Genomic DNA, 25,843 nt, shown 5'->3' on the forward strand with positions numbered 1-25,843 from the left:
AGGAACTCATTCCAGAGCATTAGTATTAACACCTTGGAGAAGGATTCACAGCCAAAGTCTGCTTTCACCTTAGTTGTGTCTTTCTGGGGGTTTGACCCTTTCCTTACATATCTTGTTATTGTCTGAAATAATTTCCATTCCTTAAGCAAGAATTTGGTAGTATCAGGACTGCTCAGTTCTTGAGAAGCACAGGTTAAAATAAGGAAGAGCAGGAATAAATCACGTTTGTCTGACACTTGAAGTGTTCTATGAATTAGACCAGATAAATACTGAGGGAAGACCTAAACCTTAACTTTCATCTTTAAAAGATCTTTAGAGATCTTTTCATCAATTTATATTTTATCATTTTATTTCAGTAATAAGGGAGACAAAGATATTTTTAGGGACCTTAAATTTCAGGATTGGGCCAGAAACTTCCAGATTTTTAAAAGATTTTTAAAACAAGTTTCCAAAAACTCTCAATTGATTTTTTTTCATTAGCCTCATTCATGTCAATTAGGAGCTGTCTATAATGACAGCCTTCATACATTTAATGTATTAGAGTCAGAACAGCTTATAAGGGAAGCCTTGGCTATACCCACTGTGCTCAAGGTAGAAAAAACAGATTTTAGCAGCAGAAAAATAATTATTAACATTCAAATTGGATTGCATCACCACCTTTAAAACCACCTACCTGTCCAAGGCCTGTAGAGTTTTCTCAGAGCTTAAAAGGGGACAACCTTTCTCAAAACTCAAAGGTCTTTCCCTAAATCTAAACAAAAATATGTACTTAGGTCTTAGAATAAGACTCAATGCTCTGTGTGCCCAGCACCAGAAACTAAAACTTCCAGTTTAACCATTGATTTCTTGAGCTCTCTCTACTCATTTAACCCAATACAGCTGCAACATTTCCCAGATCTGTCAGGGGGAAAGGAAAAAGTGTACAAAAAGCTTTCAAAGGGCAGTAGAGAGAGGCCTAACTGGCAGTGAGTCAAGTCACACCTTCTATGCACTGTCTCTCTGCTTTAGTCATCTTGGTGTACATTGCTGCCCTATAAAAATACTTCTCCATACTAAAAAATCAAACCAATCCAAGCATGTGGATCTCATGTCTGTAACAAATCTGGGACACAGTCCAGAACCACCTATTAGTTATCACCACTGCCCCTCTCTGAATACATTTTCAGAGCTAAGTGAGAAGTCTGGGGATAAACCACACCAAGAGTCAAAGAACACACAGGACTTTCTGCTTAGCAAAGATGTAAAAGCTGCTGCAGACTCAAGAAACCTCAGCTTATTCACCTACATATTCTCAATTAAGAAATGACTGCATGATGCCTCTTCTCATGGCCAGTGCCACTCATACAGCTAAATCTACACACTTCCTTGACAAATTCCCCACAAAATAAGGCAGATTTTGTTAAAAATCAGTTCAGTGGAGACTATTTGTAATTAAATCACAGAACTCCCTTTGGCTTGTCAGACATTTCATTATAGTGTCATTGGATTACCTTGTCATTACCCTTTAACTTAGCAGAGCTTTTTGCCTTAAAATTCAGTTTTGTCCTAAGCAAGAAGAAAACTGCAGCCTTGGGCACTTTTGTCAAAGCTCACAATCCTGTTGCTGTAAATACATGCACCTAACAGAGCATCCAAAAAACCACTGCAGCTCAGTTACTGATGATCAACTCCAAAAGCAGGAAGAAAGCAGAGGGCCTGTAAACAGGCTGTGAAGGTTCTCATAGGAATCATATATTTAAACCTTCAACCAGAACAATTCTTGTTCCATCTGCAGAGAAATACATAATCTATACCTTATAAGAAACTTTCAAAATATATATCCCCAATACTTATACAGAGTAGATTAAATGTGTTACCTAAACTGTATTTCATGTGTGTATGCATATGAAACAGACAGGCATGTTTTTAAAAGAGTTGTCCTTACAAAGCTTCCTATTGTGAGTGCAATCCAGGAAAGTTCAAGCTCACAGCTAATATCCATAAATTATGACAAACATGTTCAGTAGCCCAAAGCTTATATGACATCTTAACAGTAATAACAACTCAGACCACAGTTGAACTAGGTTCACATTAAGCAAAAAAGCCTTTGCTGTGTCTTACTTACCTCTCCAACCCTTTTAACATAAATATTTTCCTTCTCAAAGGCCTGCCATGCTAAACCCAAAAATACTTCCCTATGTATTTGTCCTTATGTAAATGCAAAACAGCAAACAGGAACTCTTATTCTGGGAGACTATGTTCTAGCAGATTTTTAAATTTTGATTTATAGAACAGTAATTTTTTTCACCATTAACTTTAATTTCTCATTGCTAAAACTCTACTTAGAAATTAACTCAGCTGAAAATTTAGAAGCTCTTGTTTCCCAGTTAATTACAGATTCATTGAGTCTCCCTGATATGACTTCATGCTGTAATTTCAAGATGAGCCTGCCTCCTACTCTAAAACAAGGATAAACACCAAGCCATCTATGCACCTTAGAGTGCAAGGAGAGGGTAAAAAGGCAAGAAAGTCAGGGTAGAAATCTGTAGAACTCAACTACAGTTGGCCCTTTATCTTGGTGGCTGAAGTTTCCATGATTCCAATGTTAAGATCTCAGGAACTGTAACTTTTTCAATTATACTGATTTAGAGAACAGTAGTAATGCAACACAAGACCCATTAGAAATATAGAATTTATTTCTCATTACATTCAAACAGCAATATATTGCAGATTTTGACATGCCATGTCTCATATCAAAGCTGACTTGTGGATCCTATGTTTATAGTTGTGATAGCTATTGCTAGTCCAGGAAACATAAAATGTGTTTCTGGAGTTGCTCTCTTGAGAACTTCAAGCCATTAACAATAATTTTCGCAGATGGGCACTCCTGACAATCCACAAAAATTCATCTGTTATAGCCTACATTATTTAACCCTTACTGTACCTTACCTTTACAGCTCCAGAGCTCAAGAAAGCAATTTCAACAATAGCAATGGACAGGGAGACTGAGGACTTGCCCTTATCTTCCATCAGGCAGCAGTTCCCAATAAAGGCAATACCATGTTAAAAGGCAACCAAATTGCTCATGGTTCATGGTCTGTACTTTGGACAGGGCAGCTCCTTTCCCAACTTGTAGGGTCTCTGTAGCCTTTGCTTCCATTCCCTCCTTGCACATCCAGGTGCAAGCTAACAAAAAGTCAGTCTTACAGTTCTGATCACATCATAAGCATGTTATTTAAGATATCTACAAAAAAAAGTCTGAGAAAAAAAAAAAGACAAAATTTTGTTATGTTTAAACCTTCGAAGTACCATGAACAAGAGGTATCTTCACAACCAGTGTCCTGACTGCATCTGTTCAGTGTACTTCCCTTCATCCTTACAAACTCAGAAAAACTGGGGTGTTTTTTTCATCTTCCAACTCTGCAGGCATTCAGCTTGGGAATACCAGGAGCTTCATCATCACATGAAGATGGAGGGGGGCTGGACAGTGAAAGAATGAACAGAGAGGAACACAGAGACACTTGCCCTTGGCAAGCTCTTCACCATCCACACAGAGAATATGCATACACACAATAAATGATTTTGCTGTTTTCTTGTTCTATTTTTTGTCAGTTTTTTTTTTTTTAATTAAAAAAGCCACATTATTCCTGCAAAGGCTGGTTGTGCAAAGTAACTTCTCAAGAACCACAATTCAGTCTGACTCAGTTTCTGCAGACAAGCTTCCTACTGATCCATTTCTCACTAGCATCTTGCTGTAGTTTTTCTGCTGTTCTTCCTTGAAAGTATCTTTGACTTTTGCTCGTTTCAGACCTCCATCCCTGGAACACAGCAAGAGGGAACAGTAAACCATCAGGGCTGTTATGGTTATTGTTATTAAACTATGCATTACATTAAAACACTACAGTTGATTAAGGTAGGTAATCTAAATGATTACTATTATTAAAGGCTTTTCTTCAGAACTTCTCTAACATTCAATTTTAAGCACATTTATTAAAACCTCTGCCTTAAGCCATCAAGTTTATGCAGTTCAAATTTTGAATTCAGCCAATTAAAGCAGTCTGTTAATGCTGGTAACAGGCTATACTTAGAATGGAAATCTTTGGTAATCTGGGATGCTACTTCCCCAGACTGCAGAGGCAGCCAATCTTCTGCAACACTACGGTTGTGTTTTGCCTTACATTATTCAGGGCTAGGTCTCATAGTTGAATCTATTTTCCCATTCTCTTCATCTGAATTTTGCTCTCAAATTTGTGTCATATGAAATCTAGGCACTATCCTGCTACTTATTGAGGCAGGACATCAGAAAGAGCATAAGGCCTCAAGACCTGTTTTATCTTTTGTTGTTCATCAGATTTGCCAAGAAACTTCACTTTTGCTACTTAATCTCAACATGAGAAACGACTGTGAATGGACCTACTTCAAAAGCATCAAGCCTTTAGATGAAACTCACTGTATGCTACATGCTCCAAAGATTTTATACATCTACTTTCAATTACATGCATGTGCTGTTAATCCATTGTTTTCCCTGAGTGGAATAAAATGATGTTGAATGTCACAAAGCTAAGGAGGGAAGCACCTATCAGTCAAACTAATCACAAATAGCCTATGATCTAACAAGTATGGCATCACTCACCAGGGGAGTTCAGTCAGTCCTCCTTGGCGAGCAATGGCTGACCTCACTCTGTTGGCAAACTTAACAGCATCTTCATCTTCCTTCAAGGTTCATAAATTCAACATAATCAAAGCAGAGAGAAGTCAATTGAAGCAAACTTTCATAACTTTTTTTTTTATCTGCTGCCTCATCAAATTAGCTCACTGCCAAACAACTCATTCCTTATCATGCCAACATCACAATCTGATCTTCCCATGTGATAATAACTCATTTTTCCTCTAGGGTGGTGAAATTAGGAGAAAAATTTTCTTCAACAAGATGGACCATTACCATTATTGCTACTGGGAACAGCACTGCATTTACTGCTATCCTTTGCATATTTGATGCACTGCTGATGGTGCCAAGCTGCATCAGGAAAAATCGAGTCAAATCATGTATCAGTCAGCACTGACAAAAATCCAGTATTAAACTGGAGACATGGGGTGGGTAGAGGTTTTGAAGGAAAAAAAGAGTAAAAGTGCACTTGCAGACAATCAAGTTCTTAAATAGCAGTCAAGCAACCAGATGCTGGATTACCTTTCTAACCATTGGTGGCAAGTACCACACATTGCAAACAATGGCCCAACTGGTCATTATTCGCAGCAGATAGCTCACTATGTTGTATTTGCTGCTGTTCCAGAAGGCATCTCCAAACTGAGGATCATACTGCAAAAGATCACAAAAAACAATTGATTAAGCCTTTCCCCACACCATCACAGCCTCTCAGACCTGGAATTACATGGCAGAACCAGCAGTAGATGTCACCCATTTACCTGAACAGCCAAAAGAGTTAAGTCTGCTGTGAGGCAGGAAGCTTCCCTTCAGCACTGGGAAGGAATAGCTGGATTTCTTTTCCTTCCAGCTTTCTGGATGAAGAAGCTGACCCCATCAGGGCCTAACAGCCAGGCTCTATAGGCCTGAGAGACTTCACTCTAATTTCGGCCACTTATTCTCCAGGAACCATCCACAGCATGCACCCACTTGCCAGAGATACTGTGCTTTCACTAGCAGCTGTACTGAGACAGCTTCCTGCCCCTCTGACAAAAACCTGCCCCAAACTCTGAAATTCAGCAGCCAGCTATTTCCATTTACCTTGATTGCAACAGGATAGATTGTCCCTCCTATTTCAAAGCTCCCCTTCTTGAACATCATCACAGATGTATTGTTTATGCAGGTGCCTGTCCAGAAGAGAAAGTCATTGCTTCACACAGCCATTTCAGCACAACACAACATCCACGTATAGGTCTTACCCATAAAGGGCCTGCATTTGCTGCTCACTGAGTTAAGCATCTCTTCCCTGCTTACTTTTGTCTGGTAACTGACTCCTTGAATGAAGCCAGAAGGTGTGCAAGACAAAAAGCACAGTGCTGAGGTTTAATCTGTAGGACAACAAACTAATAATCTCAGGGCAAAATAAACAACCTTCCCCTTCTTCTGCCAGGAGAAGCAACGTTCAGGGACAGCATTGTGTTGTCTCCATATATATTCATATATTCATCCTATATTAAAGATGAAAACCAGGAATGACCTAACAAAGTAGAAGCCAGAGTGAAGACAGATTTGAGCAGCAGAAGCCATTAAAAGAGAACAGGGATGACATCTGCACTGAATGGACATAAGTAGTTCAGCTTCTTACCTTCTGGAAAAATTAAGATTGGGAGCTTGCTTTTATCTGCCACGTGTTCCCTGAGTCTGTGGAAGCAGAAGGAAAGCTTAAAAAACAATTTCTTTCCACTCTTCTTTCCCCAGGCAGGTGCACTTAAAATACCTCTATATATTACAAATGTATGAAACCAAAGCCTTGGACTAGTACTAATTTGTACTTTTCTACAGAAACTGAAGCTTTGTGCCAGCCATCCCTTAGGCTCCTGGAACATTACACTGAGATAATATCCTGTTTTCTTTCCTCCGCTTTACTTCATTAATGACTGTCAGAGAAGCTAACAATTATATGCCATTAAGCCAGTCCAACTAACTCTGATCATCTCAGCCTTCAAGAAAAACCTGACTAATGCAGTAGTCCATCCAGCCTCTGCTACTTAGCATATCTCTTAAAAAGGGGACTTCGAAATGCCTACAGCTCACACTACGTGAATAACACTTGGACAACTTGGCAAAACTGTCCTGTTGTGCAGAGGCCAATAAGCCAGTGAAGAAGCTGACCTGTCAAAATTAACCTAAAAAGTTCTCTACAAATAAGGAATATTTTTTATCCCTGTACTACTGTATTCATGGGTATGCTTTTGGTGACATCCTGCAGAAAACCACTTTTGTACACAGCTTATATTCTTATAACAAGACATTTTTCCTCTCACCCAAATAAATAAAGCTATTTATTTCTAGTAGCTCACAAATTCCAGTGAAACTGAGACAGATTTTGTCACAGTAATTTTACCATCATTATTTCTCTTCAACAGAAAGTAACATAAGTTAAGTACCTTCACACCCTTTCAAAAATACACACCTGAATTCATCAGACATTAGTTATTATGCTGATGCCTTCCCAACTGAGATGCTTTGTGTGAGAGTCTGCAATCCAAACCTTCCCAGAGCCTTGGGTCTGAACCATGACACGATGTATAAATGTGTTTCAAGCCTTCTCTGGTGACCTGGGAGCCTGACAGTTTGACCGCAGTGTTCTGCGCCAAAGCCCACACAAGCAAGCACACTCAGGTCATTCTGTGTGATGCAGTGGGCTGCACACCAGCCCTGCAACTCATTCCCAAATCCAGGTCTTTGACTGCCTGATGCCTCTCCAGGGAGGCAGCCCAGCACACACCTCACCTTTTTGTCACTAGATGGCGGTCCTTGATCTCAGAGCGCTCAAACCAGACGTGAGGACAGGCCTTGACTGTGGCTCGCTGGATAACGCCCATCAGCCCACCATGAACCTGGCCCACCTGCAAGCCCAGAAAGGCACATCAGTATCTGAGACACCTGAAAGGTAGAACTTCCTCCTCTCCACCCCTCCAAGAAAATCCAACAAACCCAAATGCACTGGGAGCCTGCAAGCCAGGACTGAGCAATAACCACAGAACTGTTAAAATGCATTCACTTGAGAGAATCTAGACAGTCACATGGAAGCCTGTCTTAGGTACTTCAACAGATTAAGAGCCTGGCATTGACATTCCAAGGACAACTCCTCCAGAACATAATATAGACCAATTTCAGCACAATTTACACTTTTCCCCACCGACCAGTGCTCAAGCAAACATATTTGCTGTGAAAGTTAAGTACTGAAGTCCACAAGCAATACCCCAAAATCCTTCCCTCTCCTGGTCCCTCTGATGCAGTTATTTTAGATCTCCTCATACCATTGCATAGCATCCATCATTTGTCAAAATGATCGCATCTATCGGTGATGTGTGGTTGGCAACACAAATTCCTCCTTTCTGAGGTCTGTTTTCCCTGCAATTACATATATTTTTGTTAGACTACTAGTGCACTAAGCACCACCACATGACACACCAAAAAGGTCCATGAAGTTGTCAGGTGAGTCAGCCTCTAGTGTGACATCAACATGCAACTCAGGAGAGAGCAGTCCCCATTTCCAATGGGATGTCACATGCACATGAGCATATATACACTTTTGCTCACTCACTTGTTATGGTAATGGATAGTACCAGACAGAGCTCTGACGAGGATGCGGGAGCATGTGAGGTGAACCACTTCGCTTAGGTAGTTTTTCACACTGAAAGAAAGCAGACATCTGAAGCATCCTGGAAAGCAGCTAGATGCACATGCAATATTCTCCAGCCTACTCAACACAACTCAGGGCTGAAATTTTCCTGGTATTCTGGAGCACAGAGAGATATTCCCAGCTCTACCACCCACTTGCTACAGCAGCTCAGCCAAGATACATCATATTCTTGGCACCACTTAGCTAGGCAAGGCTGCCTTCTCTTTCCTGGGTATTTTTCATCCCAACACTACTACCTGCCCTACAATGTCCCACTTGAATATATCTCATGGCAGCAGAAGGAACCCATCGAAAATCATCACCCTCAGTGCCAAGACTGACAAGAACCCAACTTCAGCCCAAATTCAAAATGCCACTAAAACAAGGTCCACAAATTTGTGGGTGGACTATCAGTAGTCTGTTATAAGTAAAAATCTATCCACTCCTAATCTTCAGCTGTTTGCACTGATGCAATTTGGCAAGTTGATTCCTCACACACAGTACCTACCTGCCGTTTGGCAGCTGTCCCACCACCGTTGTTCCCACAATCATTGACGTAATCCCAATGGCAGCGAGAGTGAAGCTACAGACAAAACAGACATTAAACCTAAATAGCTTTGCTCATTGTAATATCACTTTTCCCCTTTAAAAGGAAAGAGATTAAAGAAATTCAGTTACTCCTCAGACACTTGACATAGGCAGTTCTCTAACTCGGCAATTCCCTGACCTATTGCTTTTAAAGTCATGGTGTAGCAAGGGCAGCAGATCCAGATACTCCCATGCACACACAGTGTCAGGGAGCTTTAGAGCTTATATTTGCTCTGCCAATACACAAGGACTTAGGGGAAGCATTGATGGAAAAGATGACCACCAGGCCTACTCTACACTCCATAGTGAGTAAGGGCTTCTTACATAAAAGGAGCCTTTAAGCAACTTAATATTTTATAGCTGCCAGTGCTGCTTTTTAATTAAAGAAAGCTGAGATGACATTTTCCAAGAAAACACAAATTTAACCATTCCCAGGCTGACAAAACCCCTCAGCACCAGAGCTTACCGTAGGGGCAGGAGGAAGCAGTACCGCACTATCACCCCAATGACCCACACAACTGTCAGCCTCAGGCTGATGTAATGAAAGTTGACATTAGTCCTTGTGAGTAGATTCCAGGAGAGCAGCTCTTCTGAGGAAAATCGTTGAGTGACTTCATCCTCCACAATGGCCTCAAACCCTTTTCTGCAGAAGTAGAAAATGTGGGAGAATTCGAAGTCTGCTCGATGCAGAAGGGCGATTTCTTTCTCCATAGGCGTTTCATCTCTTTCAATGATACCTTGGGAAGGAAAAGGGTAACCACCTGAGAAAATAGTTTTGTGATGTAACAGTTACCCTCCAGAACACTTGTCACTCTGTATTACTCAAGGAGACAAATTTGCTGTCAGAGCCCCTCCTAGGACAAGAGAAGCTATGCAGTTGAACACAGCATACCCTGCAGGAGGTCACTTCTAGCTCCCCTTCCTTACACCAGTACAGTGAGTAGCAACTGTATAAAGTACAGTTACCTTACTGAACATGAGGCAAGGAGGCAAACCCTTTCCCACCATCTGGCATGTTCTCAACTCAAACTTTATCCAGGACTCTCTTATGCTTTCACAAGAAATCAAGTGAGACCTTGGCCTTTCAATTTCCTTCTGTACTCTGTGTACTTAAGGGCATTCAATATCCTTTATGGAGGCTTCCCTATTCCCATCTTTTGTCTGACATTCTGGTGTCTCACAGCCACAACACTGCCAAAGCCCAAGACCACAACACTGTGCATGGACCAGCTCTGAACCGAACACACCTCCCTGCCTTCACAGGACAAATATTTTCTGTAAATACAGGCAGACCACACAACTTTTTTTATTTTACTTAAAATCAAACGAAGAAAAACACTCCAAAACACCATGTCAAAGGAAGTTGTGCCTAGAGGAGCCTTAATTTAGTTCAGCACTAACAGCTGTTTCAGCTGAGCTCTGACTACATAATGACTGGAGAGAAACTTGGAGCATCCAGAACTGCAGTGCAAACAAGTATTCCCCTTCCTCCACCCTTTTAATTTTTTAAGCTTATGGTCTGATAAGCGCAAATTTTTCATCAGAGCTTTCAAAGGCAAGAACAAATTGTGTAAGCCAAACAAAGATCAAGTATCTGCTTACTGGTAAGCAAGTCTGGCTCCAGAAACTGATGACTAAAGAAATCTAGAGTAACAGTTAACCAGAACAACCATCCCCTGAGACACTCAACTTTGATTACAGAAGTCCAAGTTCAGGTTGCCACTCTGTCAGACACCCTCTGATAAATTACATAATCTTTGTGCTTTCCATGCTGAGATAAAAAAATAGGAAAGGACACAGCACCCAATTTCATCAAGCTGCTAGGAATTTTCCACATCATAGGATGTGTTTTTTGTAGGAAATCTTCCTTCCAATGAAGTCCTGCCAGCAGAAAATCTCTCAATATATTTCCTGTGCCAATAATTGTAACATTTAAATTAGAAGGGATATGGAAAATCTTCGTATCGCACATACATACATATGGGATAACACGGGAAGCTCAAAGATACAGGTACCACAAACCACTAAGGTAAACACTAAAGAAGAACAACACTGCAACAAAACCTATTGGCACCTTCAGCTTGGAACCTGGCAGCCACAACTTCCAGTTGTACCAGCAGGCCACCTCACTGCATTGTCCTATCACTAGCCTACAAATATAAACCCTTAATAATACGGCACACCCAAAAAGCCACACGCTCTTCAGGATTTTAATTATACGAGCATGCACCAAAATGGACCACGCTTATGTCATATGTTAAACCCAAATTAGAGCTCTAGTTTTTGATTCAATTTTTCTTGCACTCAAAAAATCTCCAAACTTTGAAATATCCAGGTGAGTTGGTCCAACCTGTCTGCTCCATGCTGCTGAAAGGTTGTTGGCAAGAGACCAGGGGAACAGTCCAGCACCAATAAAAGAAGTACCACCCCTGTCTCCAGGTCCAAGAGCTGGGAATGTTTCCTCCTTATCCAGCCCTTATCCTTCCCCCTTATTCAGCACCACTCAAGCAGCTGGCCCATCTAGCTCCAGCTTCTCAGCTGGAACCGAGGAACTGGCCCAGGGTTCAAGTTTATCACACTGCTAGCAAGCTGAGATAGGAGGGCTGCCATGTCTTGCTTCATCAGCCTGCACTGTGCTTGTCACATGACACCCCCATGCATCAGGGACAGCAGCCTTGGAACAGCTACCTCAAGCCAAGATCTCAGCAGCACGTAAAGGTAGTATGAACAGAAGGTATTAAGAACAGAATTACACACACACTGCTCTGGTGATGTACTTAGCCTTTTTGTAATCACAAGCCACATTTAACAGCCTTTAATCCCTTGGCCATGGGCAGAGCTGAGTTTGCCAAAGACAGCAGTACACAGGAGTACAGCAAATATTTTGCTCAGCCAACAAAAAAAAGCCATAGTCACTGTTTTTCTCAGTGTTGCAGCACAAGTCCCAAGCCTTCAAGCTCCCATACTCCAGTCAACTAATTATACTAGGCTCAAATTTGACACTGCTTACTTACACAGTAACTAGATCCACTTAGCAGTATCTAGCAATTAGCTCCTTAGTAGTATCTACTTATGTAGTAACTAGATACTACCAACATTATTTGCATATAAGAGATTTTCAAATATCTTACTATCAAATATCTTTGTCTTTTTTAAACCCACCACCTTGAAGACAACACAACCAGCACCCACTCAGAAAGCTGAGAGCTAGTTATCCAGCTGCAGTGAGATAGACACCTGCCCTCCAAGCACCTGCTCAGCCAAGAGCTACCACTGGGTCCAGCACACACTGCCCTCTAGCAGAGAAGGATCTTGAGGTGACAGCATCACATAATGCCCCACATAACTGTATCAGCTAAATTTCTGTTGAAAATACTCTTTATCACACCACGAACGCAGGGGAACTCACTGCCCTTTCTGCCAAGAGATGCACACTGGATTTAATGCTGCAGAGAAAGGTGGTGTCTCCTCAATAATGATCACTTGGTTTTTGGGGGGTTTTTTTGGTTGGGTTTCTTTGGGGGTTGTTGTTTTGGGTTTTTTTTTACTGAGGGATACAATTTCAAAGTGTGTGGGGAGGACCATCTTTGCTCTGCCAGGGAACAGGAAAACTTGCCTTTGCCACATACATCTGCAGTGCTCCCTCCTATCCTGACCCACCTCCTAGTTTTGGCTGGGTGGTCAGTAAAGATGTAAAATCTAATACACACATCCTTTCAGCACTTACACATTAGTGCATACACACACAAAAACATTTACCTTTAACCTGTTTTAGTCAACTACTCTATAATTCATTATCAGCAGGAGTTTCTCCTCCCTCAGTAAATATTGCATAATGCAATTGGGCCTCAGTCTGCTCATGTTCTGTCACCTCAGGGGACACCAACTTATATAACATACTGTTAGACCTACACCTGCCCTGGCCCTCAAGTACTTTCTTTCACAGCCAGGAGCTCCTAATCACAAGTCCATTACTCCTATGCTTAAAAAATTCCCAAGAGCAAGATATGAAGCATAGCTTGGCACCACATGTCTCCCCATACTTTCTCAAGCACGGGATAGTTAAGACTCTTTCTGACAGAAAGAGCCACCTCCAGCAGAGAAAGGTTTTAACCTTTATTTCAGGTATACAAAGGACATTAAAAAGGGCTTCAGGCTACCATTGTGATTGTGTATCCCCATCCAAAAGGCTGCTTGAATGTAGCCTGCATGCAATCATCTATATGAATTACCTCAGGCCATTTTTGTTATCCTTCAGATAGTGGAGTACACTTAACACAGGTTCTGAACCACAGCATGTATTAACACTACACACCACTCAGCTGCACACAGGAGAAATAGCTATCTGTAGCTTCTTTTTTTTTTTAAAGATAGTTCAAATAACAAACTACTAGCTAGCACCTCTCTTCCTTGACATCTCTTTACTAGAGAAGAAATAACTGTGTGTAAGAATGATCAGATGTCTAGGAGGATGACAGTTCCTACTGTGCAGCTAAAGCAGCAGAGTAGGGTCTCTTGCCCTCTCACTGGCCCATGATGTGATGGGGCACCATCAGCCTTACAGGAAGCAAAAGGGTATCTTCCTGCATCACTGACAACCTGGGAAGCAGACAACATGTCATTGACAATTAGCTGAAAGGACAGCTAACCTTGCCTTCCCCCTTTCCTCCCAAAAAATCCCCACAACTTTCAGGACACTGGTGAGTGATATAGGATGTACTTTTTCTCAGCCACTTGAAAGTCAGCAATTAGGCAAGGCAACCCATTTTCAGAGCTGCTGTGCACTACCTCCAGTTTACTATTACAGACGCTGACAGACGCATCTGCTGCCATGGAAGCCAGTTCCATGCCTGGCCTGCAGATAGCATGATCCCAGTGTTTGCAGTATTGATAAGGATATCCCTTTGGAGCTGAAACACACATACCCAGTTCAGCAATTCAGTCTCCACTACTGGATCATGTTCTCATGAGCTAATCCACAGGCTCAGGTAAAAACTGACTTGTGTGCTAACTGGCAGGCTGGGCCTGCTCCCAGCTGTGCAGCCTAAAGAGAGAAGACACAGAAAAACACTCACACTGCTGCCAAACGCTGTCAAAACAGAGCAGTTAAATAACTGAAGCATTCAGGAACCAGGAGGAAACCAAGTGCTGGCTGCAATGCCTTGTTCAGCCTTCTCCTAGTTCTTGGGCAAGCTCAGATTTCTCTCATGGCTCCAAAGTCTTAAAGCCAACTCTGACCTACTACAGTCTACCACAACTCACACACAGTATGAGTTAAGATACAAAGAACTAATTTCAAAACTAGGCTAAAGGAAGAAAGATGAAGCAACTTTTCAGCTGTCTTTCTACAGACAGTGAGTGTAAGAAGTTTTGCAAACACTGATATGAACTCCAGAGAGTAAAAGGTCAATAGCAGACTGAAAAGAAGACAAGTAGCCCACCACACACTTTCAACTTGCAGTCCTACCACAGAAAAAGTACTGAGCTTGGGAAAGAAAAGTGCTGTCCAACAAACACTCAGATCTCTTCAGAGAATATTTAAGTGCACTCCAACGCTGTTAGGACTGAGATAGCTGGCCAGAAACCCTGCAAGCATCAGGGTAAAGACATTTCAAGATGAAAATTACCCTCATATTTAAACACAAAAATTTCCATCAACTGAGAACAGTCTCCATCTTAAGCTCTACTTTGTTTTGTTAAATTTCATGTTGTTTCATACCCTTAATTTCCTCATCCCCTGATTTTTCATCTCAGTACAAGCCAGTAAAAGCAGTACTTTTTTTTGCAGGAACCATTTGCTAGCCAGCAGCATTGCAAAACAATTATATATATAATGTGCTGATTTTCACTGGGGTAGAGTGAATTCTTTTCACAGTTGCTGGTATGAAGCTGTGTTTTGGATTTGTGCTGAATACATGGTTGATAATATAGAGATGTTTTTTGTTACTGCTGAGCATGATTTACAGAGCCAGGGGGTTTCCTGTTTTTTGTACAGCCAGGCTGGTGAGGAAGTTGGGGGTGCTTGGGAGAGTGTGAGGAGACCCAGCCTGGACAGGTGACCCAAAGTGACCAAAGGGATCTTCCAGACCATATGGCAATATGCTCAGGATATAAAGTGGGAAGAAGAAGAAGAAGGAAAGCAGGAGATTTGGAGTGATGGTGTTTGTCTTCCCAAGTCACTGCTACCCATGATGTGGCCCTGCTCTCCTGCCTGTCCATGGAAAAGCAGGGAATTCATTCCTTGTTTTGCTTGCTTGTGTGTGTGAGACTTGCTTTCCCTGTTAAACTGTCTTTATCTCAACCCATGGGTTTTCAGGCTTTTACCCTTACAATTCTCCCCCCGATCCCACTGGGGCAGCGAGTGAGCAGCAGCCTGAGGAAAAACCATGACTTTCAGTGAGCATGTAACATGCCACCTCTTCCCCGGCTCTCTCGTGCACACATCTAACTGCTTCATCTGAGAAGGCATCAGTACTCCAACATCACATTAGTCTCATCAGTGTGACTTTAACCTAAGCTCTCACCATTAGCAGTAGGAGTCCGTGGCACCTGTGGCTGCGGCTTTTTGGCACCTTTTTGTAACCGGATAGTGGCCCACTGTTGAAAAGAAAGAAAACATTCATTTCACAAATGTAGTATTCTCTTAAGGAAAAAAGTCACCAAAAAAACCAACGGTTAGCCAAAAACATGTGATTTTCAAAGAACATCTTCACCAGGTATTCATCATTCATCTTCTTCAGATGTGTCCACAAACCCAAATCCATATACAGTTCTTATGAAGAAACTCAGAGTAATTAATAACAATTTTGAAAACCAAACCAAAACAATACTCAGTGCTAGTCAGTACTTCCCAACTCTTCTTTCAGTCTTTAGAGAGCCAACTCAGTGCTCCACACCTGTTCCAGTTCTAGTTCAGGTACACAGCCACCAAGAGCCTGAAAGGCCTCTGTCAGCCTTGCTACTGCCACAACAGCCACCTAGTCCAGACTGCATGGAAAGCCCCAGGAGCTGAGCTAGACAAAGGACACACACAGCACATGTTCACAAAGCTGACAGACACATCACAACCCAGCCTGTCCTTTTACAGAGTAGTTTCATCATACTAGAACAAGAAAAACAGAGTCCTAACTGGGTTAAGTGAAACTGAACCCTGCACACAGCTGATTTCACTAAAATACAAAAAAAGCATTTGCAGTCATGGGAAGTTTCAATTAAATTCAGACTCAACCCAAAAAGGATCACACTCAATTATTTTCCAAGATGAGCAAACCTGATATTTCCTTTGACTCTGCAACTGCTTGTTTCTTGGCGTCTTCACAGAATCATAGAACGGTTCGGGTTGGAAGAGATCTTAGCAATCACCGAGTTCCAACCCCCTCCCCCATGGACAAAAACACCTTCTACCAGATAAGGTTGCTCAGAGTCCCAGCCAGCCACGTCTTGAACACCTCCAGGGATGGAGAGTCCACAGCTTCTCTGGGCAATGTGTTCCAGTTGCATTCTCTTCTCCAGGCTGAACAACCCCACCTCTCTCAGCTTTCACTTGAAGCTCTGAGCAGCAGCAAAACAGGCCAATTCACCAGCTTTAGGGTGAGCTACAGAGAGCCCCTTCCCCAGCCCTTGGGGAAGGCTGCCAGCTCACTGGGCTTAACCTGCTCTTTTACTGTGAGTGGCCTGAGAAAATTAGATTGAAATATGGAATAAGGTAAGCTGTGGTCTCCAGTGAGTGTCAAAGTTTCCCTGGATCCTGCACAAGCCTCTGGCAGAACCACATCAGAGGAGACTTTGTCTCATTTCCAGCACTGATGAGGCTGGAGCCAGTTTAACCTCTTCTCAGGGCAGAAGGCTTTCTTGACCTCCATCTGACTCAGTACCAGAGAGCTTTTATATAGCCCTCTATCTCAGGCTTCATTTTAACTGGGTTAATTATAATCCTTTTTCCATCCCAAAGTCTGTGACATCAAAAGTAGTCCTTCTAGCCTGAATCCTTCCTTTTCCCAACATGGCAGCTTTGTTAAGGGATGGAAAGCTCAGTCAAAGAAGGCTGATTTGGTAGTTCCCCATTATGCACATCAATTCCTCTTCCACAAAACTCCTTTCTATTTCTAGGAACACTATTATAATTGGCATTTTCAAGACAGACAGGTCACCTGGGAGAAATAAGCTCATATCAAAGATCGAGATATCCTGTTCAAATCATAATAGCTTAATCAGTATCAAAGGTGTATTTTTGTAAGAGCATACAGATAATGCTTGGTCTGCACAGGAAGGACACAGCCTCATGTTAAACCACGCATTTTCCACTTTTCCCCCCCAAATGAGCTGTGGGACATATGGAGATACAGTTCCTTTTGAAAGGTCAGCATCCTGACTCATAGCATTATCTGCACCAAATAACCTCCCAGTATGAACCAGTATGGCTTACTGTATCAGGTTTTGCTGAATCACAACCTACCCTGCCAATATCATCATTCATTTTCTCAGCTCTACTGCTGGTAAGGCAATAGCTCTTCCAGAAAATAATTTTAACTGTAGGAATAACTCAGTTCTTTCTGTAGTACTCAAATACTTTCAGTAATTTTCTGGCTACACATTATTCTTAGCAGTACTGTGACCATAAAAGTTCTGGGAAATACCAAATCAAAACACTGATCAAGGAAGAACCAATTCACAGCACTGTCATTTTACATTTTGTCCATGGAATGTAGGATTTAGGGTGCAGAGGCAACCCATTTACGCAACCATTTCTGACCAGACCTGAACCACTGCATTCAACAAATCAAAATATCCACAAACAGGTAAGTCACTTATCACACAGAACAAGAGCATATTTGGCTAATGGTCGCAGCCATACACACCAGCAGAAAAAAATAAAATTTCATCTTTCAAATCCTCTCAAAGGGATAATCAAAACCTAGAAGAACACTTTGGTGCTCAGAAAGGGAATGCAACACTCCCTTCAGAAAGCTCTTGCTACAGAAATCCTGCAGTTATGGGTTTGTGCTAGACTGCGTCAAAGCCTGAGCCTCAGCACAAATCATGAGGACACAGGTTATTGAGACAGCCCTTTGTAATGCCCAAAAGCTTGCAACACCCTCCTGTACTGCAGTATCTTTGACATTTTGGTATGCAAAGGAGGCAGTGCAATCTTCCCAAAGCAGAGAAATTACAGGGTCATGTAACTCAAGTTTCTATTCCTCAGATGCGTTCATCAACCCTATTCAGAAAGGCGCAATCCCTCTTCCTAAGTGGTCTGACCTTTGCTCCTCAGGTCCATCTAACTCCAGAAAGGTGCAGCAGCCCACCTGGGGGATGGAAGAACAGAGGCAAAGAGAAAGCCTGGAGAGGACAGTTCCCTTTGCTAACTACCTGTGCCCTCCCAGAAGATGGGAGCACTGCCATGAGCCTGATGCCAGTGTGGCAACATGTACAAAGGTTGCAGAGTGCATTCCAGGGAACAGCTAACTTTTGCTCCACAAGTCAGTGGCTGAGACACTTGTACATTCCATGCCGGGACTCTCAGGGGATTTAAGCACACTTAATAAAATAGGCAATGATGAGACCAGTTCCCCCTCTTGTTCAGGAGCATTTGGGCATTCCTAAGGACCCACATCTACCAGATGACAGAGAAAACAAGTTCTAAGTTCTCTGTCCGCTTTCTTCTTACCTCAATTCCATCATATTTCCAAAAACGATGCATGTTCCAGCAACCAAGGAGCAAGAAATGAGAAATTTTTACTTAACATCTAATTCTTTCACGTAGCTCTCAGGCACCTGAATTAAAGGCACTACCATCAAAACCAGAATCTCAATTTTGATCAAGTTAAAAGCTTGCTTATATCCAGGCTGGGAAACAAGAGACACCACCCACAGTAATGTGAGTAATTCCCCTTCCTTCCTGCTAGTCAGGGATATGTGTCATCCATCGCTGCCTCAGCTGGTTCCTATGCTGAAGGACGTTATGCTACAAAGAGCTATCACAATGTGAGCTGATCCATCCCACAAGAGGGGAAAACAACATGTTTATATATTAGAGATCAAAGCATGAAGCAATTATAAGCCATAGCATTCCTTCTATTCAGGAAATGAGCAAAAAGCAGACTGGCATCTCTTTTGGATCTCTCAGTAACACTGGCACAAATCTAAGTGGTTTCTCCCAGCTGGTGCTGAGCTGGCAGTCCCAAGGACCTTGGTGCAGATTTGTGGTTTTAGTATAAAGTATAAAACACCAGGCTCCTGAACAGATTAAAAATAGCAGGGCAACCCATTGGACTGAAAATGTAAAGTTAGAAACCAGCATGATCCCAGAACTACAAATATCACCAGAAGTCTGATTTTGAAACCTTAATATCCTAACTGCTGACAAGAAAGTAGCTTGGATGCTTTAATTACACAATACAGAATCTGAAGATAACACACTTTACTAGGCAAGGAAAACATCAACTTTCCCCTGAAAAGGTCTCCTTCCTTATCCTCTGAGAAAAGGCCTCTAACTTATCAGCACCTCAGAAAAGTCCAAAGTGGCCAAAAGATCAATTTCACTTACACATCACTAAGCAACTGCCACACATAGAGGACCTATGCAGTACTTGAGGAAAGATAGTTGTCTATTTGCCAACTGTCTTATCTGGAGTTAGGAAGGGCTTTCGAAATCTCTTGTAAAAGTGCAATTTTTGCCTCTGAGGTCTGACTATCTCCAAAGCCAAGCCTGACATGTCATTTCATGAAAGCACCTCTAGATATTCTTCGCTGGGATCAAAAGACAAATCATTAGGAACACCTCAGAGGATTGCCCTGCTCCCCTAAGAAATGGGGCTTAGCCTTTCACCTCATTTACCACCTTTACATCACCTCTGACTTAACAGTGTTTAATAATTTTTTGGAAGGGAGAGATTACTCAAATCTGCAATCACATGGAGACAGACCACTGGTGTTCCTCTTTTAAAGGCACTGCCAGATAAGAGACAAAAGTTTATGTGCTAGTTTAGGTGAGCACTCCTCCTTGGAGTCTCTCTAAACCTCAGAAAGATTGCAGAGCACACCCCACACAATGCCACTTCGTTTAACACAGCAAAATCTGCATGCCAGTTATTGGGTTGTTTTGTGTGAAGCAAGAACACCACTACCACCAAGAGGAGTAATCATTTCCAAGTCAGGGCAAAAGGTCCCCTCTCATCTCCTGTGCACTTCTCATTCTGATGGGACACCCTTGGCACTGCCTCCAAGGAGCTTCCCAAATTCTTCTGCACACAGGAGTTGCATAGCAAGTCCTTCCTGGTGGACAGGTATCCAATGAGCAATTAAGAGTTCAGCTTTACAGGATAACACCAATGGCATCAGCAAAAGGAATGCTAAGCAGCTTCTTTTACAGCAGTTTCACAAACTCTTACTTCAAGGCAAGCTCTGAATACAGCTGCTGTTATTTTAACAGCATTTGCTTATTAACAGTGTTCACATGCTGTAAAATTGAGAGCAGTTTCAGACAAGAATCTGGAATCTCCAATCTGTTGATCTGGAATATGGTGCATTAATTACTGATGCAACCACAGCAGAGGGCAACCCCCAGCTCTGACAAACATATTGATGTGCAAGGACTCTTGATTTTTATATCTGTGGTAAACATACATAAAAACCTTCAACGGACTGGGGTCTACATTAATACAGGCCAGGGATTTAATCCAAGATTCTGCACAAAATTTGCTAATACTATTCCAAAAGTCAGTGTGAGCCCTGTAAACAAGGGTGCATCATTCACATCAGGCATGTCTCCAAGACAGGCTTCTCATTACCATCTGAGCTGGCAGCTTTCAGAGCTCTCGGATTCTCCCCTGCCCAAGAGTCCTTGAAGGATTCCAATTACACAGACAGGGGCCTTCATTGACTCTGAGCAATGACATTAGTCAGCAAAGCTTGCTGCTGAGGCCAGTGAGTTACACAAGCAGCAGTCAAAGCCCACAATGATTCATCTATTTATCAGCTTAAGTCCTCTCCTTCTCCCTTCCCCACCCTCATACCCAGTACCACACACAATCCTGATGGTGACTCATGGGAAGAAGCTGCAGCCTGGCATACCTAGGACAAGTCCATCCCACCTGCCCTGCACAGCCACGATCTCCAGTTTTACCAGAGGCACTGAGAGGTCTTTTTTCTTCCTCATATCTAGGGCAATGCATGTTGCCAAGGTCACCTGCAACACAAGGAACTTGGGCTTAATGCCCACCTACAGAATAATATTACACTTTTCCAGCAAAAATACATTCCCTACAGGCAGCATAACAAGGTATCAGAAATTGCTTCTGTTACAAGGGGCTGCTGTTAAACCCTGATGGATCAGTTACAGGACATGAAAAACACCTACAAGTATAGCATCTGCTGTGCATTACAGCCAGCAAAACCAGCCACACAAGAAGCACTCTCTCTGCTCACTGCAAGCCCCCACAAAAAGCCTCAAGAGATTGGGGAGTGCACTAAAAGTGCTTGCAGTCATCAACAAACCATTAGTCCAGAAATAGACAATAATGTGATGTTAGTTAATAGCCAGGTTATTTCCTGACACAAATGTGACCTAAAAACCTCACTCCTCTCAGGCTTTCTTCTTTCTTAATATTTTACAACTAATATGCATTGCATTTTGCAACTAATATGCATGCCTTTTCTAATTTTTCCCATTAGAAAAGCGCAAGCAGGGCAGTTTGTACAGACTGCTGCTGCTAACTCTACTGTCTCAGGCAGCAAGACACACCCAGAAAAAGGCCCAGCAGACTGGAAAAAAAACAAACAAAGTATTTAACAAGGTGAACTGCAATCCATCAAGCAGAGATCATCACTTTTGGGGTTCATTGCTCCTGCCAAATATATCGACACACAGTCCAAACTCCTCCGGATTTTCCACAATCTGATGGAAATAGAGAAACTGATCCTCTGTGACTGCTCTAGTAGCTTCTCTATGGACCTCACTGTAAGACGAAGGACTTGCTGAAAGGCTGGATTCTCCAGTGCTTGGCAAGACAGCTCCAATGGCATGTTTGCAGGGCCCCAAATCATATTAAGAGTTCACAAGAGGCAATGAATTAAGAAAGAGCAAAAATGAGACCAAGAGGTAAAGATGTACTAAATTTAAAATTGGAAACTATCTGTTGATGTTGAAAAATAAACAGGGAGCAATGCAGCGTGCTGTGATGACTGCAAGAGACAGTCCTCAGCATTTCAGCAGTAGGGAATATTTCTGTGGCAAGTGACTTCACAAGCATCAGGACAGCAGGTGAGTAGTCCAGACTAGCTCCTCCTAGGGGCAAACAGCTGCTGGAGATCTTTCTGGAGCAGTACTCCCACATTTTAAAAAGCCATACTAACGTGGTGCCAGAAATCCTTCTATTAACACTGGAAGAAAAGCTACAGGCAAAACTGAACAATCTCCTAAAAGTTTGCCGAGTTTGGTAAGGCAATTCAGAAGCAAGCTAATGCACTTTCAGGAATACCCACATGATGGGGGAAGCAAGCTTTCAAATAGGAAGTGGTCTGTCTGATGTACTTCTTCAGCACAACTTTCTAATCATTTTCCCTATCACATGGAAAAAAAATACATTCACATAGGAATAAAATATATCCATATAAAGCTGATAATCCCTAGTGCAGTACTTAAGGGCCAAGTGCAACCCAACAAAAGCACATCCTCATCTGTACATGCTGCGTTTTGCTTAGCAGCATGGACTTGCTGAGGCAGCTGAGCAGAGAGAAAAATCTATTGTGCACCAACTGATGTCCCTTGTCAGAAATGTCAGATGGTCAAAGTACAAAAACAATTTGTTCCTAAAGGAGCTTTCCCCTCCCTTTTCTCAGTTCATGATTCCAGCACCAGGAACAAGCTTCTGCCTTCCTGAAACAAGCAGAAAAAGTTGGTTTTTTTAAATTGGCAAGAAAAAGTTCAAGCACAAGCCTCCCATCATCTTCAGCTTGCTCCATCCCACAGCCTATGCAATAACTGAACACCACAGAGTCATTCTTGGATGTCTTGTTTTATCTGACATGGCCTGAAGAGGTATCACAGCCAACGAGAACTGTCCCTGAACTATGGATAGACTTGGACCCTAAAAATAGATTGACTCATAAAGCTGACAACGTAGGCCATGTAGGAAACAAACCACAGTCACTGTGTCCTTCCAGCTATGCCAAGACGTGGGAAATAAACCGGCAAAGCCAGGGAGCAAAGGGGTATCAGCAGGGATGCACAAACAGCCACCACTTTGCAGACTGTACCTGTATTCTGGCCCATTAAAGAGGCAACAAAAGCAGCAGCATCCTGACTGAACACTCTGCAGGTGCAAGAGCCCACTCTCCTCCTGGGAAAGAGGGGAAAAGGCCTGGGGAGATCCAGGGCTGGGAGTGGAAGAGGAAGCTTAAGGAAGTTATTAAGTTAACGCTCTGCTGAAAAAGGCCTCAGCCATCAGAGACTGCAGCATCCTGTGACTTCACAGAGCCAAAAAACTCTTCTCAGGAGAAACACACACACACGCAATTCAACATCCCAAGAAGTCTCAGACACCCAGCTAGAAGCACATTTCACTGTTAACCTGATAGTCATTAATAATTATCCCTTATAAAAAGAAATACACCCTTACAAGTTATTTAATTAATTAAACAATTTAATTTACTTTAATGTAATAATTTAATTAAAATTTTGATATGCAAGGATACAGCACTTTTCCTGATATTACTCTGATTAATATCCACAGTTTAGATATTACATGTCTTCAGGTGCTCTTGCAGGTGCTGCTTGGACCTGGCTGCAGACAATCCGCTTCTGTCAGGCTTCTAACCAAGACAGACCTGAGAGCCAAGGAAGAGGAGACATCCCACAACAAATCACTTCCTTTCAGGGATTATCCCCATGCAAGTATTCTGAGGACAAATTCTCGGGCAAAACAATGCCAAATTGAGATAAGCAGAATACCTGGGTGGACTGAGTTTCTTCGTTTCTTCACTCTCCCACAGCAAGTCCAACTTAGCTGATTCTTCTCAAAATACTTTCTAATTTTTCATTGCCTTTTCTTTTATATATACATTATTTTATATCAAATCCATGTACAATATAATTATGTATTAATACAATTATTATTATATTGAGAAGCATGCAACTCAAGAAAGTATTTCATGCAAAAGTAATGGTAAATATTGCAAGATAAGTCATTGTTTCCTCCCTTAAGCAACAGGAGAGCTCTCACAATTAACCATCATCAATATGCTGTCAGATACTTTCCCATAATTTTGCCCAAAATATTCTGTTGCAACATTTGATGACACTAAAAATAATGATTAATGATCTAGGAATAAAGAATGCAAATTGTGGTTATTCACAGGTGAAGGCAAGTCATCTAAACAATACTATCTCACTAGGCCATCTGGATTGCTCTGTCAGGCCTCGGTAATCTTTGCCTCCTCAGCTTCTGCTATTCAAATCATTTTTTCCACTATCAACTGCATCTTCTCTCCTCAACAGTAATCTTGACACCATTCACAGTCCCAGAAAGTACTTTGATCAGATTCATTCTCATCCAAAAGCCTTAAAACATTTTGACTTAAAATGCATTTAACAAATGCTGATTTAATAGGTGGATTTTTTTTTTTAGCCAGGCACCGAAGTACAGGAACAAGGCTTGCCTGAAAACCTCGAAGAACAAGATGAAATTAGATAAAATCTACTTTCCATAGTCAGATACTGATGTATATTGCACGGTCACTGTCCTGTAAGGCATTTCACTTTTCCTCCTTACAGCTATTTCCTTGGTTTAGGTGCCCCTCCTCCCTGAAAAACACGTCATAAGTACTTAAATCTGATCATGCCCACCAACAATTTAAAAACACTCTCCCTCACCACTACCATGAGCTTCAGAGGGACGGTTTTCACACGCGTATTAAATATACAGAAAGCAGCTTCTCTGCGAGAAACTGGCTATCCCTGAGAACTTAGGGGCAGATGGCAACTGAGGTGCTGGACGTGCTCAACTTGGATGGCAGCCGCCGTCTCTGAGCACCAGACCTTTTACACCCCTCGAGAGCATGAGCCGGCAACATTTCCCCCAGGTGGAGCACAGCTGCCACCGAGCAGCGACAGCCTCGCCCAGGCCATGGTACAGCCTTAGGTAACAAGGTTTATTCCGCTCTCCTGCGGGTTCAGGGAGACCACCCCGGAGCCTACACGAAATTAGCACAGATCTCCAGCTCCGCCTTTAAGCCCGACGCTACAGCCGGGCAGAGCTGATGCCAGGCAGGACGTGACCCACCCGCTCTCCTCTACAGGAGGAGACAGCTGGAACCGGAGTGGACAGATGCTCCTCGGGGATATCCAGCCCCTCGCACCCCTCGACCGGAGCGAGCCGTGCCCGGCCCGCCGGCTCCCCTGGGACCGGGGGAAGCGAGCGAGGCGCAGCCCCGCGGGGAACACAGGGCCGGCGACACCCCCTTTCTCTCCCAGAGCTCCCGCCTACCTCCAGTGTCTTCACCAGCACCCGCATATAGGCCTCGGAGATGCCCAGCGAGATGCCCAGCGCCGAGGGCAGCACGATGAGTCCGAGCACCACCGCCAACCACACGGCTGCCACCTGCCCCACGGCCCACACGACCTCCATGGCGGCGGGGCCGCACGACGCCAGCGCCGGCAGCGGGGACCGGGCGGCGCCGCCTCCCGCCGGCCCTAAAGGCCCGTGGCCGTCCTGGCCCGCCCCCGGCCCGCCCCGTTCCGCCCTGCCCCGGGGCCGCGGGGGACCCTGAGCCCGGCTGGGCCGGTGCAGGTTTGGAAGCTGATGAGCCGCGGGAGAGGACGCCCGCGGGGCGGGAAGCAGCTAAAACCGGGTTTAGCGGACGGCACAGAAGGCTCCTGGAGTAGGAAAAAACGTCTGCAACGGGTGCGGGCGGGAGCGCAGCGGCACTGCCGCGGCCAGGCGGGTGCC

The 25,843-nt window shown here is 43.1% G+C and overlaps 1 protein-coding gene across 1 annotated transcript; it reads right to left on the bottom strand.

Annotated features, from left to right (window-relative positions):
* Nucleotides 1-2,657: 2,657 nt before the first annotated feature.
* On the bottom strand, nucleotides 2,658-25,613 carry LOC111928865 (glycerol-3-phosphate acyltransferase 3). Its single transcript, XM_086889600.1, has 12 exons — nucleotides 25,382-25,613; nucleotides 15,422-15,494; nucleotides 9,364-9,634; nucleotides 8,818-8,892; nucleotides 8,232-8,321; nucleotides 7,945-8,038; nucleotides 7,415-7,530; nucleotides 6,267-6,322; nucleotides 5,723-5,808; nucleotides 5,168-5,296; nucleotides 4,613-4,692; nucleotides 2,658-3,797 (listed from the first exon to the last, which is right to left on the bottom strand). The coding sequence occupies exons 1-12, from the start codon at nucleotides 25,520-25,522 to the stop codon at nucleotides 3,671-3,673; spliced, it is 1,338 nt and encodes a 445-aa protein (XP_086745726.1). The 5' UTR covers nucleotides 25,523-25,613; the 3' UTR covers nucleotides 2,658-3,670.
* Nucleotides 25,614-25,843: the final 230 nt, after the last annotated feature.

This window comes from Cyanistes caeruleus, chromosome 5, assembly GCF_971803275.1.
Source record: "Cyanistes caeruleus chromosome 5, bCyaCae1.hap1.1, whole genome shotgun sequence".
NCBI lineage: Eukaryota > Metazoa > Chordata > Aves > Passeriformes > Paridae > Cyanistes > Cyanistes caeruleus.

Coding starts and splice junctions, on each gene's coding strand:
- LOC111928865 (XM_086889600.1), bottom strand. CDS start 25,522: ATGGAGGTCGTGTGGGCCGTGGGGCAGGTGGCAGCCGTGTGGTTGGCG. Junction 8,893..9,363: donor TGCTTCCTCCTGCCCCTACG/GTAAGCTCTGGT, acceptor TTTTGTCTGTAG/CTTCACTCTCGCTGCCATTG. Junction 5,809..6,266: donor AATCTTAATTTTTCCAGAAG/GTAAGAAGCTGA, acceptor TCTTCTGGACAG/GCACCTGCATAAACAATACA.